This window comes from Centruroides sculpturatus, unplaced genomic scaffold (genome assembly GCF_000671375.1).
Source record: "Centruroides sculpturatus isolate CEXI.00-Female unplaced genomic scaffold, Cexi_2.0 scaffold661, whole genome shotgun sequence".
Lineage (NCBI taxonomy): Eukaryota > Metazoa > Arthropoda > Arachnida > Scorpiones > Buthidae > Centruroides > Centruroides sculpturatus.
The window spans coordinates 121,705-138,118 of record NW_019384963.1 but is presented as its reverse complement, the minus strand read 5'-3'; the positions used below and the strand labels follow the sequence as shown (position 1 = coordinate 138,118).

General features: G+C 32.6%; 1 protein-coding gene across 5 annotated transcripts in view; it reads right to left on the bottom strand.

The window, feature by feature from the left end:
• The window catches only part of LOC111632473 (poly(A) RNA polymerase GLD2-like), a 91,452-nt gene that overhangs the window by 54,520 nt on the left and 20,518 nt on the right, over positions 1–16,414 (bottom strand). For 2 of the 5 annotated variants that reach the window (XM_023376890.1, XM_023376891.1), the window contains exons 2-5: positions 11,235–11,806; positions 7,554–7,704; positions 7,372–7,486; positions 1,657–1,751 (exon numbers count right to left, since the gene is read on the bottom strand). In XM_023376890.1, coding sequence (XP_023232658.1) covers positions 1,657–1,751; positions 7,372–7,486; positions 7,554–7,704; positions 11,235–11,656 — 783 coding nt within the window. In that variant the 5' untranslated portion in view covers positions 11,657–11,806. Of the gene's footprint in view, positions 1–1,656; positions 1,752–7,371; positions 7,487–7,553; positions 7,705–9,395; positions 9,646–11,234; positions 11,807–16,414 lie in introns of those variants that run through there. The other 3 variants (XM_023376893.1, XM_023376892.1, XM_023376894.1) reach the window with 3 other exon arrangements.

Here is a 16,414-nt window from a genome sequence, read left to right as displayed (position 1 = left end):
TTGAATTTTCGTCGATGTTAAGCCTAACGAAGACTATTGTATCGTTAAAAATTATTTTTTTATTTTGTACAAACAAAATAAATTTATTGAAAAATATAAAAACAATAAAAAATTATACTTCATATGTTAATTTAGTATCAAAGATGTAAAATATTTGAGTAGCCCAAGAAATAGCCGAAGATTGCAGCGCCACAGCACTAGCGAAAATTTAAATTTGCCAACTGGAATGCTTTCGGATAACGGACGTTTCGGATAACCAGCTTTCGGATAAACGACACTACTGTATATACAGTAGAATATACTTATTGTAATCACAGTATCATATTAAGCTCCTAATAGAAACAAACCTTCAATCTTGCATTATAGGAGCCTCCTGTAATGCAAAATCTTATTTTATGATGATTCCTCTACTTCATGATCTTTCTTTGCATATCACTAATTACTGTTGATTTTTCTTTTCAGAAATTTATATTTGAATACATTGCGTTAGTTAATTCTAAATTTTCATTGTCAAAAGACTCATGCAAAATAGCTAAGACAACTCTGGTTAAATCTAGTGTTTTTGAATACTTTACTATAATTACAGACAGAAAACATTACTTTGTAGTTGAAGATATAGTGATTATAATGAAAGACACTGAAAAAAGTAAAGTATTTTCAGTTTTGATGGCAATGTCATTTAAAAAATGCTAAAAAATTAGCCTGATGATTCAGTTGGTAGTGATAAAATGACATTTTGGGTTAATATAATCAAAATATACTTTAAATTACTATTTAGAGGAAGGAGTTGGACCTTCTAAAATTCTATGAGTCTGAGTCAGGGGCTTAGTCTACTGACTCACAATCCTGATATCATCAATCATCTAATGTTATCAGAACTAGCACACATTAAAACAAATCAAAACACACTTACTGTAATCAGAATTTCTGTTACCATCATTGTCATGTAGGCAATTTTTTTTTTAGCTGTCTTATTGCACTATCAGCCTCAATAAGTAAACAAAAACACACAATCATTGTTATAGTTAGTTATCATTATCTTAACTAGGTGTTTAAATACTGATTGTTTTAATCATTGTTTCTTCACAATACAGTAACTTAAACTGCTGGCATTTAGTACTTAATTACATGTTAACTATTGTTAAAAGTTGTAGCCTATTGAAAAAAACAGTAGACAACAAGGGACGAATTATTTTTAATGAAGATCTACCACTAATAACAAATATCAAGTTATACATTTTTTAATTGTATTAATTTCATACTCTTAATAATCAGAGTCAATAATACTACAATTACTGTAGATTCTGGTTTTATTTAGTTACTCTGTTTAATGTTATCAGTATAGGCAAGTTTCCAAATGATTACAATTAGTGGAGTCTATTGTATTAAATTTTGTTTCAAATTACTTTAATCAAAATATATAAATGATAGATTTATAAATTATTATTTGTTGAACATTCTTATATAGTTGAAATATTTTTAAATTTAACTGTTGAAAATAAAATTTTTGTCCAGATGGGAAAGAATGTAGCTTAAGTGTAATGAAAAAAAATCTACATAGTACAATAATTACTACTTAATTCTAAATTAGGAAAAAAAATGTTAAACTAAATAATTATTTATATTATATAAACTAATTTAAATGAAAACTTTTACCTCAGTATTAGAAAGCATAAGACACATGTCAACATCACTGGTTGTAGTGCCAAAACCATTCATTGAAGAACCAACAATGTAAACACTGCATTCAACTGAAACAATAAAAAGGAAAACTTTTATCCTGAAAAATACTAATAATTAGGCAATTAAAACAAAGAATAGATCCTTAAATATTAATACTTCTGTAATGTTTTAAAATTTCTTATAATTACTTAAATATATTTTAATCATTTCACAATATTTGAAAATCAAAAATTGTTAATATGTTTTTAAATATATATAAGAATTAAAAAAATAATAAGATTTAAAAAATAAAATCCATTCTTCTTCTTCGTCCTGGTCTATATCCCAGATTATTTGGGGTCAGCCCGGAATGTCAATTTACGCCATGTTGGTCTATCTCTAATTGTTTCTTCATCCACTCCGCAGTCCAGCATATCTGTTTTTATACATTCAATCCGTCTCCCTGTACTTTCATATTTAGTGCCTTTTTTGTTACATGTTCCTCATTCCTTCTCACCACATGTCCAAACCATGTCAGTCTATGGCTTTTTATTTTTTCTGAGATAGATACTACCTTTAAACTTCCTCTGATGTAATCATTTCTAATCCTATCCATTCTTGTGACCCCGCACATCCACCTCAGCATTCGCATCTCTGCCACATGCAATTGCTTCTCTTCGGTGACTGTCATCGGCCAGCACTCGCACCCATACATAAGCACGGGTCTGATGACAGTTTTATATATTAGCCCTCTTATTTTAAATGGCATGCATTTGTCACAAGTTATTCCTGTCACCTGTTTCCACTTTACCACCCTGCGTTGATCCTCCTAGTAACCTCCTTATCACTGTTGCCATCTTTCTGGAGCAGAGAACCCAGATATCGGAATTCAGTACTTTCTGGCAATGGTATTCCATTTAGTTTTAACGAACCAGTACCAGGGAGACTGTCAAAATTACAGAACATATATTCCATCTTGGTTTGGCTAATTTTTAGTCCCTCATTTTCCAGCACATGTTGCCATTTGCTTAGCCGTCTCTAATTCTTCCCTGCCCTCATCAATGAGGACTATGTCATCTGCAAACAGCACACATCAGGGTACATCCTCTTGTACAGCAGATGTTATCACATCCATAACTAATAGGAAGAGGTATGGGCTGAGTGCTGACCCCTAATGTAAGCCCACTCTTACTTTGAACATGTCTGTCAATCTGGCTGCAGTTCTAACTTGCGTGCTGGCCCTATAGTACATATCTTCAATTGTCACAATGTATTGAAGCGGCACACCTTTCCTCCTAAGATACCACCAAAGGACTTCTCTTGGGACTCTGTCATAAGCTTTTTCCAAGTCTATGAACACCATATGCATGTTTCTCCTCATAGATCGGTATTTCTCCATCACCTGTCTCACCACGAATATGTCATCTGTAGTACTACTCCCAGGCATAAATCCAAACTGGCCTTCAGTGACACTAGTTTCCTCTCTAATCCTCTGTTCAATTATCTTTTGAAAAAGTTTCATTGTGTGAGCCAATAGTTTTATCCCCCTATAATTATTACATTCCTGCACATCCCCTTTTTCTTTAAAGATGGGTACTAAATAGCTTCTTCTCCATTCATTGGGTATAGTTCCCTCTAACAGTATTTTGTTAAATAGCTCTGTTAACCAGTCTCTTCCCTCGGACTTTTCATACCTCTATTGGTATCTGAACCAGGCCCACTGATTTCCCATTTTTCATTTTATTCAATGCCAGCTGTACTTCTCATTTCTCTATTATGCCTATGGGCCAATATTTGGCTCTACATTTTCAGTTTTAGTTTGTCTGTCATTTTCCATGTTCGTAAGCTCTTTAAAGTATGTTTTCCACCAGGCCTTATTTCTTCATTTTTAGTTAGCACTTTGTCATTTGTGTTCTTTATACACTTGATATAGGTCATATATTTACTCCCTCTGCCTCTCATTTTCGCAAGTCTATATATGGCTTTTCTACCTACTTTTCCCGTGAGTGACCTATACATTTCGTCCTGGGCTTGAGCCTTAGCTATGGTGACCTCTGTCTTCGCCTTTTTTTTCATCTGCACATAGACATCTCTTTTCTCTTCCCTTACCTTATTATCTCCTTTCTCATTCTGCCAACTTTTAAAAGCATCTTTCTTCTCTCTTATAGTTTTCTTTACTTCTTCATTCCACTACCACACCTCCTCCTCTATTTTCCTAACTGACTTTGTTTCTCTCAGAAGTTCCTTTGCAATCCTTTGTATTTCCCTGGCCACCTGTATCCACCATTCATCTGCCGAGTCATTGCACTTTGCGTTACCATTAATAACGCTTATTACTTTTTCTTTAAACTCTATTGCCCTTTCCCCTTTTAACAACCACCATTTAATTTTAGGTATCAGTTTATCTTTATACTTAATCCTATTAAGATCAATCCTTAATTCCATTACTAAGAATCTATGCTGACTAGTCAAGTCTTCTCCTGGTATCACTTTACAGTCCTTAATCCCTTTTAGAGTAGTCCGTCTTGTTAATAGGTAGTCTATTTGTGATTTATGATCCCAGCTCTTATAAGTTATTAAATGTTCTTCACATTTATCAAAATAAGTGTTGACCACGACTAAATCATAGGCGGTGGCCATTTGCAAAACACACACTCCTTCAAAATTTCTACCACCAAATCCTTTGCCTCCGTGTACTCTCTCATAACCAGCATTATTTTTTCCCACATGCCCGTTAAAGTCCATTCCAATAAATATCTCCTCATCTGCTGGTACCTCTGTCATTATCTTAGCCAAATCTTCCCAAAATTGCTCTTTAACTCCAGCATCTATACCCACTTGCTGTGAATATGAACTGATTACATTAACTATCAGTTCTCCAATACTCAGTTTCACCAATATTAATCTATCATTTACTCTATTGACTATGACTACATTCTTCTTTAAGTTGTTGTCTATGACTATCCCCAAAAAAATAAAATCCATCTTACTGAAAATTTGGCAAATTTAATTTTAAATTTAGTAGAAAAAAAATTGAAAACTGCCTTTTTTTTTTTATTAAGTTAACTAAATATAAAAACACTTCATTCAAAAATATAAACAGTTATTTACTTAATTTACAAATTTCCTTATACAACGAAAACACTAACATTTTTTTTATTACTGAGTTTTCTATTAAATATTTAATTTTTCATATTTATTTTTTACATTTGAAGATGTGCATGGATAAAGATACTATATTATGAAATCAAACTTTTCAATGAATTGATGTTGAAGTTTTTTATTATGTAATTAAGTGTATAAATATAACCACAAAATCACTTGTTTTAGAGAATAAGACACAGTGTCATTTAGTTTCTGAGATCTTTGATGATGGTATGTGAAAGATGAATACATTGTATCTTCATCCACTCATCTTGAATTGATCATCTTTAGATGTAACTAATGTCCTCATAATTTCTCTGCTTATTTACCTATATCAGATATTTTGCTATTTTTACAATGTTTTAAACAGCATATTATGATAATTCATAAATTTAAAATTAGCTCCTTCTGTCATATAAATTATTATAATAATCTAAAATAGGGTGTAGAAGAAAAATGTGAATAAATCTTGATATAAAATAACAAAAATTGATTCACATCCTCAGTCAAGTGCAAAAACATTTTCTGAAATTTAGCTACCTCTCTAATACATAAAAAGTTTCATTTGACAAACTAGATTTAAGTTTATTTATAATATTATGCACTCATTGCCATAAAAATTAGCACACCAAGAAGGAGTTGTCATATCACTGTGAAACTTAGCATGCAGATAAGTCTCAATCAGATATTGAAATGAGTAAAGTTATAGCATGATGACATATTGTGTAATGCCAGCAGAAGGCATTAAATTGTGTCCATCTTGACCTATAAAGAAAAGCATGCAAGGCATCTTATCTGTAGTTTATCTGTTGAAGAGGGATGCTGTATCAATAGAGATGCCTTTGCTGCAATCAAAGATCATATGAACAACTAACCAATTTTGAGAGGGGTAGGATCATCAGGTTGAGAGAAGCCAGATGATCATCTAACAGAATAGTCTGCTATCTAAGCTGTTCTAACAACACAGAGGTGTTGGGACCAGTGGACAAAAGAGCTCGCACACATGGCACCCATGCTCAGGATGCCCTTAGCAGACCACTAGCCAAGAGGACCATCTGGTCCTCCAACAAGTATGAATACAGCTGACTATCATTGTCTGCCATCTGGACACAGGTGGCACCATTACAAGCCCCCATGTTTGTCCATACCATTTTGAGGTGTGTGGGCAAGGAACATTTGGTACTGCAGCAGCCATTACATATGCTAGCATTGACATCACCTACTGTTGCCTCTGTTTGTAGTAGTGTCACTCCTGATGGGACTGGACCACAAATGGAATGGAACAGTTGTCTACAGTGACAAATCCAGATTCAAGCTGGCACTGACAATGGCCATGTTCATGTCTGGAGGCCACATAATAAATGACTCACTCCTGTCTACACTTTGGAGTGGCACACTGCCACCACAGCTGGTGTGATGTCTGGGGTACCATCATATACAATAGCCAATCACCTCCAGTAGTAATACAAAAAAAAAAAAAAAAAATCCAAGGAAACATCACAGCCCAGCAGTATGTTAGTGACATCCTGCAGCCATGTGTTGCTTCTTGTGGCAGGGCTTACAACAGCAAAGATGTGCTCAAGAAAAGGACAATGCTCGACCACACAGCAAAGGCATCCTGTCTATGCATACTTCCCTGGCCAGCCTAGTCCCAATTTGTCATTGATCAAACATGTCTGAAGTCACCTGTGATGCCAAGTTGGATAGTCTAGGACAGGGGTCGGAATTAGCGGCTCTTTGCATAAATGTTTGTGGCTCTTCGGACAAACTCCAATTTCATTTCACCTAATTTCACCGCAGCCTTATAACTTATGAGTTTATGAGATAGAGCTGCCGAACAAACTTCAACTTGTTCTCCTTCCGCACATGACCACACTCGCGTTGATCAATATGAGTCGCATAAGAATGGTAGCATTTGAAGCATATCTATATATATAACCCATTGAACGCGTGTCCGTCCATCCTTGTAACGTTATGCCGAAAACGGCCACTAGAGGCGCCCCTGTCATGTGTCGTATTTCGCACATTTAAATTAACATGCGGCTCTCTGGTACTTTTGTTATCCTGTTTTCATGACAATTTGGCTCTTCTCACTTGACAAACTGCCGACCTCTGGTCTAGGAGTATGGCCAAACTAGAGGATCGCAGTAACTATGGACTGAAATACTGCAGGACACCATAAGGCACCCATATGCTTCCATGCCTGTATCACACAGTGTATTTGCACTAGAGGTGGCCCAACAGGATACTAGAACCTCGTTTCATTTGTAGTTTTTCCTGCAATAATTAATCCTTTTGATTTTGTTTCATAATCACTTATATCACCATTACACTCACCCACATACAGTATAGTACAATTTCATTTGATTCTGACAATGCCTTCTTGGTGTGCTAATTTTTATGACAATGAGTGTATTATTTAAAAAAGCTAAATTTTTAAATTGCTTAATTACTGTTGCTTTCATACTTCTAATTTTTTTTTAAAAATATTTTATGACAGAAAAAACAAAACATAAACTAAGAACAAATAAATTGTATTGAACAACTGAACAATTATATACTTACAATTAAAAGCACAATTAAGAATATTATGTACTGCTGTTCTGAGTCTTATTTTCTGTTCATATATATCTCTAGTTTGTTTATTTTCTAGATAATGCGTCCAGATTTGTTGTGATAACTAGAAGTTTAAAAAGTTTTAATAAAATTAAATTCAACTATTTAGATTTTTTTTCTTTTTCTTTTACCTTTCTTACCTTATCCCAATGAATACTTCCTGAAGAGTTTTGTGTGGAAAATACTGAATTGTCACTTTGTTTCTTTTGTCTTTTGAAATTTTGTTTATTATTTGTAGAAGATTGAGTACGTTTAGGTGAATGTTTTGGATTGAGTTGTCGCCTATAATTTAATTAATATTTCTAAAAAAATTTATTTCACTTATAAGAAGAGAATAAAATAATCATCAGTTTAATATATTATTTAAACAAATATAATTATTTTAACTGCTTATTTTTCATTTTTTATTTTAACTTTTATTTTAATATTTATCTTATAATATAATCGAGATGGGCTGATAATGAAGATAATAAGTGCAGAGCCTAAATGATAAGGAGTTGAAAGTTGGTACACAGTTAGGGTACGTCATGAGAATGTACACTAATAAGAAATTTTTTGAAATTTCCTCCCCCCCACAAGGGAGAGGAACAGGATTAAGGCTTACTGTGAAGAACTCTACTTCTATTATACTATTTTAGATGCAGTTTTTTGCATTTTTGATTGCATTTTAATAGGGTATGCCATGAGAATGCAAATTAAGAATGGATTTTTCAAAATTCCCACCACAGGGGAGAGAGAGGGTTAAGGATTACCCCAAAGAACTCTGCTTCTACTGTATTATTTTAGATGCCTTTTTTGCATTTATGTGAAAAATCAAAGATATTTTAGACCCTTATAAAAATTCTCAACAATATTTAGTATTCCATCGTATATAAAATTGACATGGGAAGCACATGCGCATAAGTTTGCTTTATTCGAACTCTTCGTCTTAATGTTTGATTTTATGTTCAAATTTATATTTATAAATAATTCTGGAAGATCCAGCTTATTTTTCGAATTTATTAAACCTGAAGAAGAACCCAGAAAGACTTACGAAAAAGTTTATTATTCATCATTTAGTGGTACTATGCACTGGTTAGTAGTTGCAGTGAGTCTTATTTATCATTATTCCAGTGTGGTAAAATTCTTGCACTCGGTGAAAACAGGTAAGATCAGCTATAATCTAATAATCTTAATCTTTGCTATTGTTACTTTTTGTCCGAGCAATGCCAGGTTCATCTGCTAATATATATATAATTATTTTAGATGTATTTAATTTGATATATTAATTAGTTAAAATTAAAAATAAGCAATTAAAATAATTAGATGTGTTTAAATAATTTGTGTATGCACACACACACAAACTTATCTTATTTAATAAATAAAATTATTAAAAAATAATTTTTAATATATTTTCCATTATATTTATTAACTAAAATTTAGAAAGAATACTAGTATGAACTATCATAAGTTTCATTAGTTAAATATATTTTTTGCAAAAACAAAATTTTTAATTTTTATTTGATCATCTTGATTTTCTGTAAATCAAGTTTTACTCAAATAATACAGCCAGATTCTTATGAGATTTTAATATGGCTATTGTGAGAGTGGGGACTGCGAGATCCCACTCACTATAATCATGATGGCTAAGATTTTTGTTAAGAAGAAAGAGATCGCAAAAACTCAGTCTATGTCAGGAGCCTGATACCAGTTAGGACTATTATACAAGTCCCAATTTGCATTTAAAATGAACTCTTTCTAATTAGTCTGATTTTAATCAGAGTGGCAAATGAAAATCTAGGAGGGAGTCTCAGACCAACAATGGAGCAAGAGCTAGACACAGACATAGTACAATAATAATAAAACTATACTTAAATTATAAACTATATATATGGTACAATACATGAACAATAATAATAAGAATCAAAATAAACAAAGTTTCCCTTCAATAATCTAATATTCAATTCCTTTAAATCTATCTTAAGAGAGCTTACAGTGTTACAGTCAAATGCAATATCTCATTTCTTTCCTGTATTTTCTGAGTTGTTGACAAGGCTGGATGCATTTTCCTGCATTTGGCAGAAAACTCCTTTTCATTCAGACAACTTTCTAGAGAGTTATATTTCCAATTCCAGCTCTCTGGATGTTGGTGTGAACCCTATTTATAGGATATTCATCTGACCAATCATCTGAGGCTATTCAAATCATCTAGGAAGAGAAGCAACAAGGAACTTCCTTGTGGAGTTGATATCAAAATAAGCATCTCCCCTCAGGAACTTCTTTTAAAAATCAAATCAAAAAAAGTTCATTTGTGACTAACTCAAATGTTTCCTGTTTGTCAAATTTTAGAATTCAACCTAAAATATTGGCCCCTAGGTTCTCACACTAATTTATTGGACTGTTTATTATAAAAGTGGTGCATGTCTGTGTTGAGATATTTAAGGGTTTGCATTTCAAATATATTCAATACTAGTAAAGTCTACTAAATTTACCCATGTTTCTATGAATTTAAATATATGTAAATTCATTATACAAATGATTTTTATGAGAATTTAAATAAAATATTTTTTTGTGCTATAAATGGACTTATATATCATTGTCATAATTCTTAAATTATTATTTACATTTCACTTGAATATTTTAGCCTGGTTTTGTTTGTAAGTAATAACAAACAAAAAACTATTATTTAATCTCAATACAGAAGAACAATTATCTGAGATAATGTGGACCAATGCTAACTCAGATAACTGAAAATCAATAAGAACAGATAGCCGTGGCCTTTTGGATTACAAGTTAAGATTATAAAAAATTTACATAATATTGTTTTTAAATTAAACTTCTTTTTATACCTTAGTGAATATAATCTATTATAAAAGAAATTTTTCTTTAAACTTACATCTTGAAAGACACATCCAATCTTATAATATAGGATAGACCACTAGGTGTAGTTAATGGATTCCACAAAATTACTATACAAACTGACTCTTCACTAATTAGAAATATATTTAATAAGAAAAATAACAATTCAATTGATAAGGAATTTTTTTCACTTAACAGATAATCTGAACTTTAACTAGTTGTAATTGCAAACCACATTTTCTGATATTTTATTCTTCATTTGAATCATAATTCAAAATATATCAGAACTCAATTGTCCTAAACTTTTGAGTTCTTCTGAACTTGAAAAAATTGTGGCCAACTTGACAATTCTTCAAGTTTAAATTGACATCATTATCAGCACTGTTTAGTATAGTAATTTTTCTTTGACATTTTTAATCACCGAATAGATATTTATGCACCTGTACAAATTTCTTTGCACTATTCTAGAAAGGATATGAAGCTATTTATTAAAATAAATTTGGTACATACACATATGTTAACAGTATATATATAAAATGATCTGATCCACTTTTATCTAGGCCTAATTACATTTAAGACATTTTTTTTTTATCAAAATGTTTTTTAAAAATATATAAATTTTTTTATACATTTTAGGCAGGCACTGAATTATGATAGAATATCATTCTGCATTAATTTAATGCCTTGGTACATATTTTAAGCTGTACCATAGTGAATCCCATACTAAACAAAGCTGCATTAAATGAGGTGAAATACCTCATTTAAACTAGACTGTATAAACTGTAATAACTTAACTGTATAAACTAAAATAATAATGTCATTTAATTAATAACAACAACTGTGATAATGGCTGTATTAATTAATATATTATGGATTTACTGAAGTAATTATATATATTAAATTTTAAAAAACAATTTATATTATTGTATATGCTTCATTAAATCAGATCTTATAAGAAAGAAATTTCAACTTACTTTAGTCCTTTTGTTTGACTCTGTTTAAGACCTCCTAATGCACTTTTGTCTTGATCTGTTAAATTAGTTTCTAAAGTAATAGCAGAAGATAGAGGAGTTGAAGGCCGTGAACCTAAAAGACTTCCATCACAGCTACTTGATGATTCTCCTAAACTATCTCTTGAAAAATGTCTCTGTGGATGATAAAATCTTACAGGCTGCACTGGTGGCCAATTATTTGCAAAATATGGAAACGAAAGTCTCTCTCTTTGATTAGGAACAGTCATATAAGGATTTATTCCTGATAACCGATACATATTCATTGGAAATGTCAAGGCAAATATGTTTAAAGGAGGACTTCCTACAAGTCGTGATTCTATTGGAATCAATGAATAATTATCTCTTCCTGGCGGAACCATCCATTGTGAAGGCATTTGGAGCATGCTGTCAAATCTGATAAATGCCAAGGAATGTAGAGCAATATAGTCAGATATAACAGTCAGGAAGTTGTCTTCAAAGGATGTGATCTTTAAGGAAATAGGTTGCTTTATTCAAAATCATTTTGTCATAATGTTATAAACATGTTTCATTATCTGTTATGAAATAAAAAAAATTTGTTTTTATCATAAATTATAAAATGTTAAAGAAAGTATAATAAATTTTAAGTTTAAAGCAACTATGAAAATCCTAAAAATATCAAAAAAATTGGGAAATGACACAATCAGTTATTAATTAATCATTTATATTGCTGAAAAACACAATAAAATACTAGATGAGATTTAAGCGACAACTTCCATATGGTAAAAGCACTAAGACATTAACTCAATCAATTAAAACTTAGAAATGAATTTATCATATATGACAATTACCTCACATTTTTCTACAGTTTGGATTATTAATTTAGATCAATTTACTGTAGTTATTAATAAAAATGTACAGTATTGATATTTTAAACAGACAAGTAAATATACAAGCAGAGGAATAAGTGCAAAATATTTAAATTAGTATTTTATACCTGAAATGTATAAAACACTAGTTGAAGAACTCAAAAAATATCAACATACAGTTCCAAGTACTTTTGACCCTCTCAGCTCACATTCAGGAATGCATCATCACCAAATAATATACAGTGGTGCCTCATATAACGTACTTAATCCGTTCCAGGTGCATGTCCGTTAAGTGAAAAGTCCATTATACAAAATGCATTTTCCCATAGAAATGCATGTTAAAACATATAATTCGTTTCGCAGCATAAAATAACTGTACTGTACCATAAAAAAATGAAAATGGAGCAGTCACCAATTATGCCGGGTAGTCAGATGTTGTGAGGAGGAAGTGGAAGAACACTTTCTTTACACATTCACATAGATATAGACTTTTTACACATCGCAGCTGGTCTCTTTTTATTGTTTTTTTAATCAGTGTCAGATTCAGGAGAGGCTATCGGAGCTTGCAGGGTCATCTCCTCTTGTTTCATCCTTTGTTTTTTGGCAGCTTGCTTCTTGAAAAACATATCCAAGGTGGTCTGTTTCTCTCTCTTCTTCAAAACTTGTCAGAAATGATGGGCGAGGGTGTCATTGTAGAGGTCATTGATCTTGTTGGCCTCAGCTCTGTTTAGATAATGAGTGTTGGTAAACTCCTAAAACTCTCCCCATTTGACAAAGAAGTTTTTGTCAACTTTCAATTTTTCTGATGAAGTCTTGCTTTGTTTCAATTGAAATCATCTTTCTGTTTTTTTTGAAGCCACAATTTGCACAACACTTAAATAAATGTAAATACCCTGCACTGAGGTGATGTATGTAATAAACAAGGGAGCAAGCCAAATCCCAATGGGTGCTCTTTACTAAAGATATACTAATAATACTAATATATTATAAAAATAGCAGATTGTCATTGGCAACGGCAAAAGAGTGGAAACATCATTAGCACTTATTTGCAGAAAGCCCATTGTTTGCCTCACGTAACTGCCAAACGGAAAGTCTGTTGTTTGCAGCATCCGTTATTCAAGGAGTACGTTATATGAGGCACCACTGTAACTAAAAACCTTAAAATCTTTCCAACTTTCAGCCACATAAAAATTAAGTATTTAAAATGATTAATAATCTTAAAATACATCAACACCATAATTTTCCAGCAATATCTTTTTAATATCAAACATACTAGCATTTTCAGATATTTTGAATATCCATTTTCAGGAAATCTTTAAACAAAACATCACAAATAGAGAAATAAAACACAGCATATAATCTACAAGTTCAGATTTAAAAGAACTTAAATAATTCAAAGTCCAAACATTAATGAGAACACTACAAAATTTTAAAATGACAGTTATAGAACAATGTAAAATAATAAAGAAAACCATTTAAAATTAATACAAACAAAATATTCAAATAAACATAAACCTAACAGCATTCATAGGCATAATTCCTCTTAGACATACAAAACTGATTTAATAGAAGTGAAGTTCTTTCCCAACTCCGTCTCGTTGGTTTCCGTGTGTATCACGATTCGATGTAGTGATCAAGGTTCAATGGAAAGCACACCTCCACACTCAAATTGTTAATATTTACAGTTTATTTACAGATTCTATACGGAGAAAGTACAAGTTTGAAAACATAATATATATACAGGATAACAATGCGTGGTGACTCACGTACTAGATTGGTTTTCCGGGAAATGTTAAACTTTGGAGAGGCCTCAGTTAGCTTGTGGAGTCGGCTCAACTGCACGGTCAGCCCAGTCTCTGCACTAACCTGTCCGAGATGTTTACCAGAGGAGAACACTCTCTCTATGCTCAGCGGGCCTCTCAAGTGCCTGAGACTACCGTGCACCAGTCTCTTGCCCTTCTCTCCTAATCTCTCGTTCACCCCGCAATTTAAGGGTTTTTTTGAACAAGGACTTCCGACCAATCACAACCCCTTCTTGCCCGAACAGCTTACACTTGGGTCTGCTGTCATCCGACGAGAGTGAAGCTTACAGAAACATCTGCCACTTGTTTACATTCAGTTGTTTACCATATGGCAATGGTCTAATGTCTGATTCCAGGTGGGTCCAATTGACAAAGCCTGCGCTTCCTTTGTTTTCCCTCTGTTTACAAGTCAACACATTACAAATGGTATTACCCGACCACACGTGGGTCCAATTGACAAGGTTGCGCCTCTTGTTCTCACTCTGCTAAAAGGTCAATACTTTACAATAGATTATTTCCAAATATTGGAAATACTGTTATCCTATCTTCTTCCTGGAAATTAATACATTTTCCCTGCATGTTGATTTGTAAATCTCTATTATTAGGCTAAGACTCCACTGCCGTAAAAACGGTGTAAAAACCCCTTGCCGTAAAAGCTTTTAATCACGTGACCCCGATATCTTACGCTTGAGCAGGCCGTAAAACTAGCGTAAAAGCGAGTTGAGCTATGTTCAACTTTCGACGCGAATACGGCCGTAAAGAGGTACCTTCCACCAATCAGAAGTTAGTGAAATCTAGGTCATCGCGACACGGAGCTAAAATGGCGGAAAACGAGCTTTTGTGTACGTTCCCTCGTGGCTACTCTAGAATAGATCCAGAAAGATTTATCGAAAACATCCGAAAGTATTCGTATATCTACGACAAGAGGTAACCTGATTATAATAATGGATACCAAAGGAAATCCTTCAATTTATAGTAGTATATAATAAAAAAGTTAAGCTTATAAGTGCTGTATATTATCTTAATAATTACGATAATAAAAGTTAGTATATGAAAGTAAAGATATTATTTTTACTACATTTGTAATTATAGTACAGAAAAAACTCGTAGAATATAATCATTGTCTTTATATCGATATCACGTATACAACCATCTTTCGTTTCTACCAATTCACGTGCGAAGAAGTATTTACTTTCGACACTTGGGGCAGCACCGTTGCCGTAAAAACTTCGCGCTAGCCGGATCTCCACCATAATCCTAGCGCAAACGCAAATAGGTCACGTGATTAAAAGCTTTTACGGCGAGGGGTTTTTACGCCGTTTTTACGGTAGTGGAGTCTTAGCCTTACCAAAGCTCTCCAATCCTTAATGGTTTATATTGGATGGATGATCTTAGCCTGCTGCCATCACATCTACATTTCAGGAATTATGGGAAAATGGCCAATGCAATGGCATTGGCCATTTTCCATGGTCCTCTTTGCTTAAGGAATATGCTTACTTCATAGGAAAGTTAAGTTCCTAAATATGCCCAGTATCTTTGAAGGGTAAATACAGTCATTATTTTGTAGAAGCAGAATACTGTAGAGATCCTTTTGTAACAGATAGTGCTGTTTGTTGATCTTGCAGTTTCAGCATGCATACTCTGTAGTTGCATGTTGTAGGTATCTGGCTGTTCTCATGGTCCCTTCCTCTTCATTCTTTCTGTATTATGTTGAAATCTGGTCTCAAATGTATTAACCAAATTCTCTACAATATTCCTTTGAAAACCATAGAAGGTTGCTACTTGCTTGATATATTCCAATTTCTTGTGAAGTGTGAACAAAGCTGGAGCAATGTGTATAAACACCTTACTAGAATGATGTTGAGTCATGCAATATAGCCAATATATAAAATGGATGGTGTTCAGACTGTATTTCACAATTCCTTCCAAGAGTGATTATCAAGTCCAAGCACTAAAGAGTTACTACTCTTGTTACAGACTATACACTAAGACTATATGAGGAGCAGTTGGCTGTGTCAAAGAATAAATTCAAATTAATTACCAATTCTACAAAATAGCATACTCAAGGTATGCTGATGTCTATGATATAATGTTGAAATTTAGGAATAACAGACTTTTCAAGATTCTCAAAATTAATTCACATAACATCCCAGAAAGAAGGCTTCTGAGATGTTATGTGAATTAGTGTGTATAGACTCCTCTATTCTGTAGATATTTTCTGTTGTTAAAAATGGAAACAACATACAAGACTGATCATTTCTAAAATATCTTGATAAATCTATTAAAATCTTTAACATTAGTAAAGAAAAATTCATGTAAATGGCAAAAGTGTGGTTATATCTTAATTGAGAAGTATAACAATTCAAAATTCAATATTGTCACACATTCATCATCTGTCAACAAAATGTCTTTTACTCTATATCAGGGGTGTCCAACCCGAGGCCCGCATGCAGCCCAATAAAAGTGTAAACAAAACAGACAATTTTTTAAAAATTTTATTTTATTTCAACGG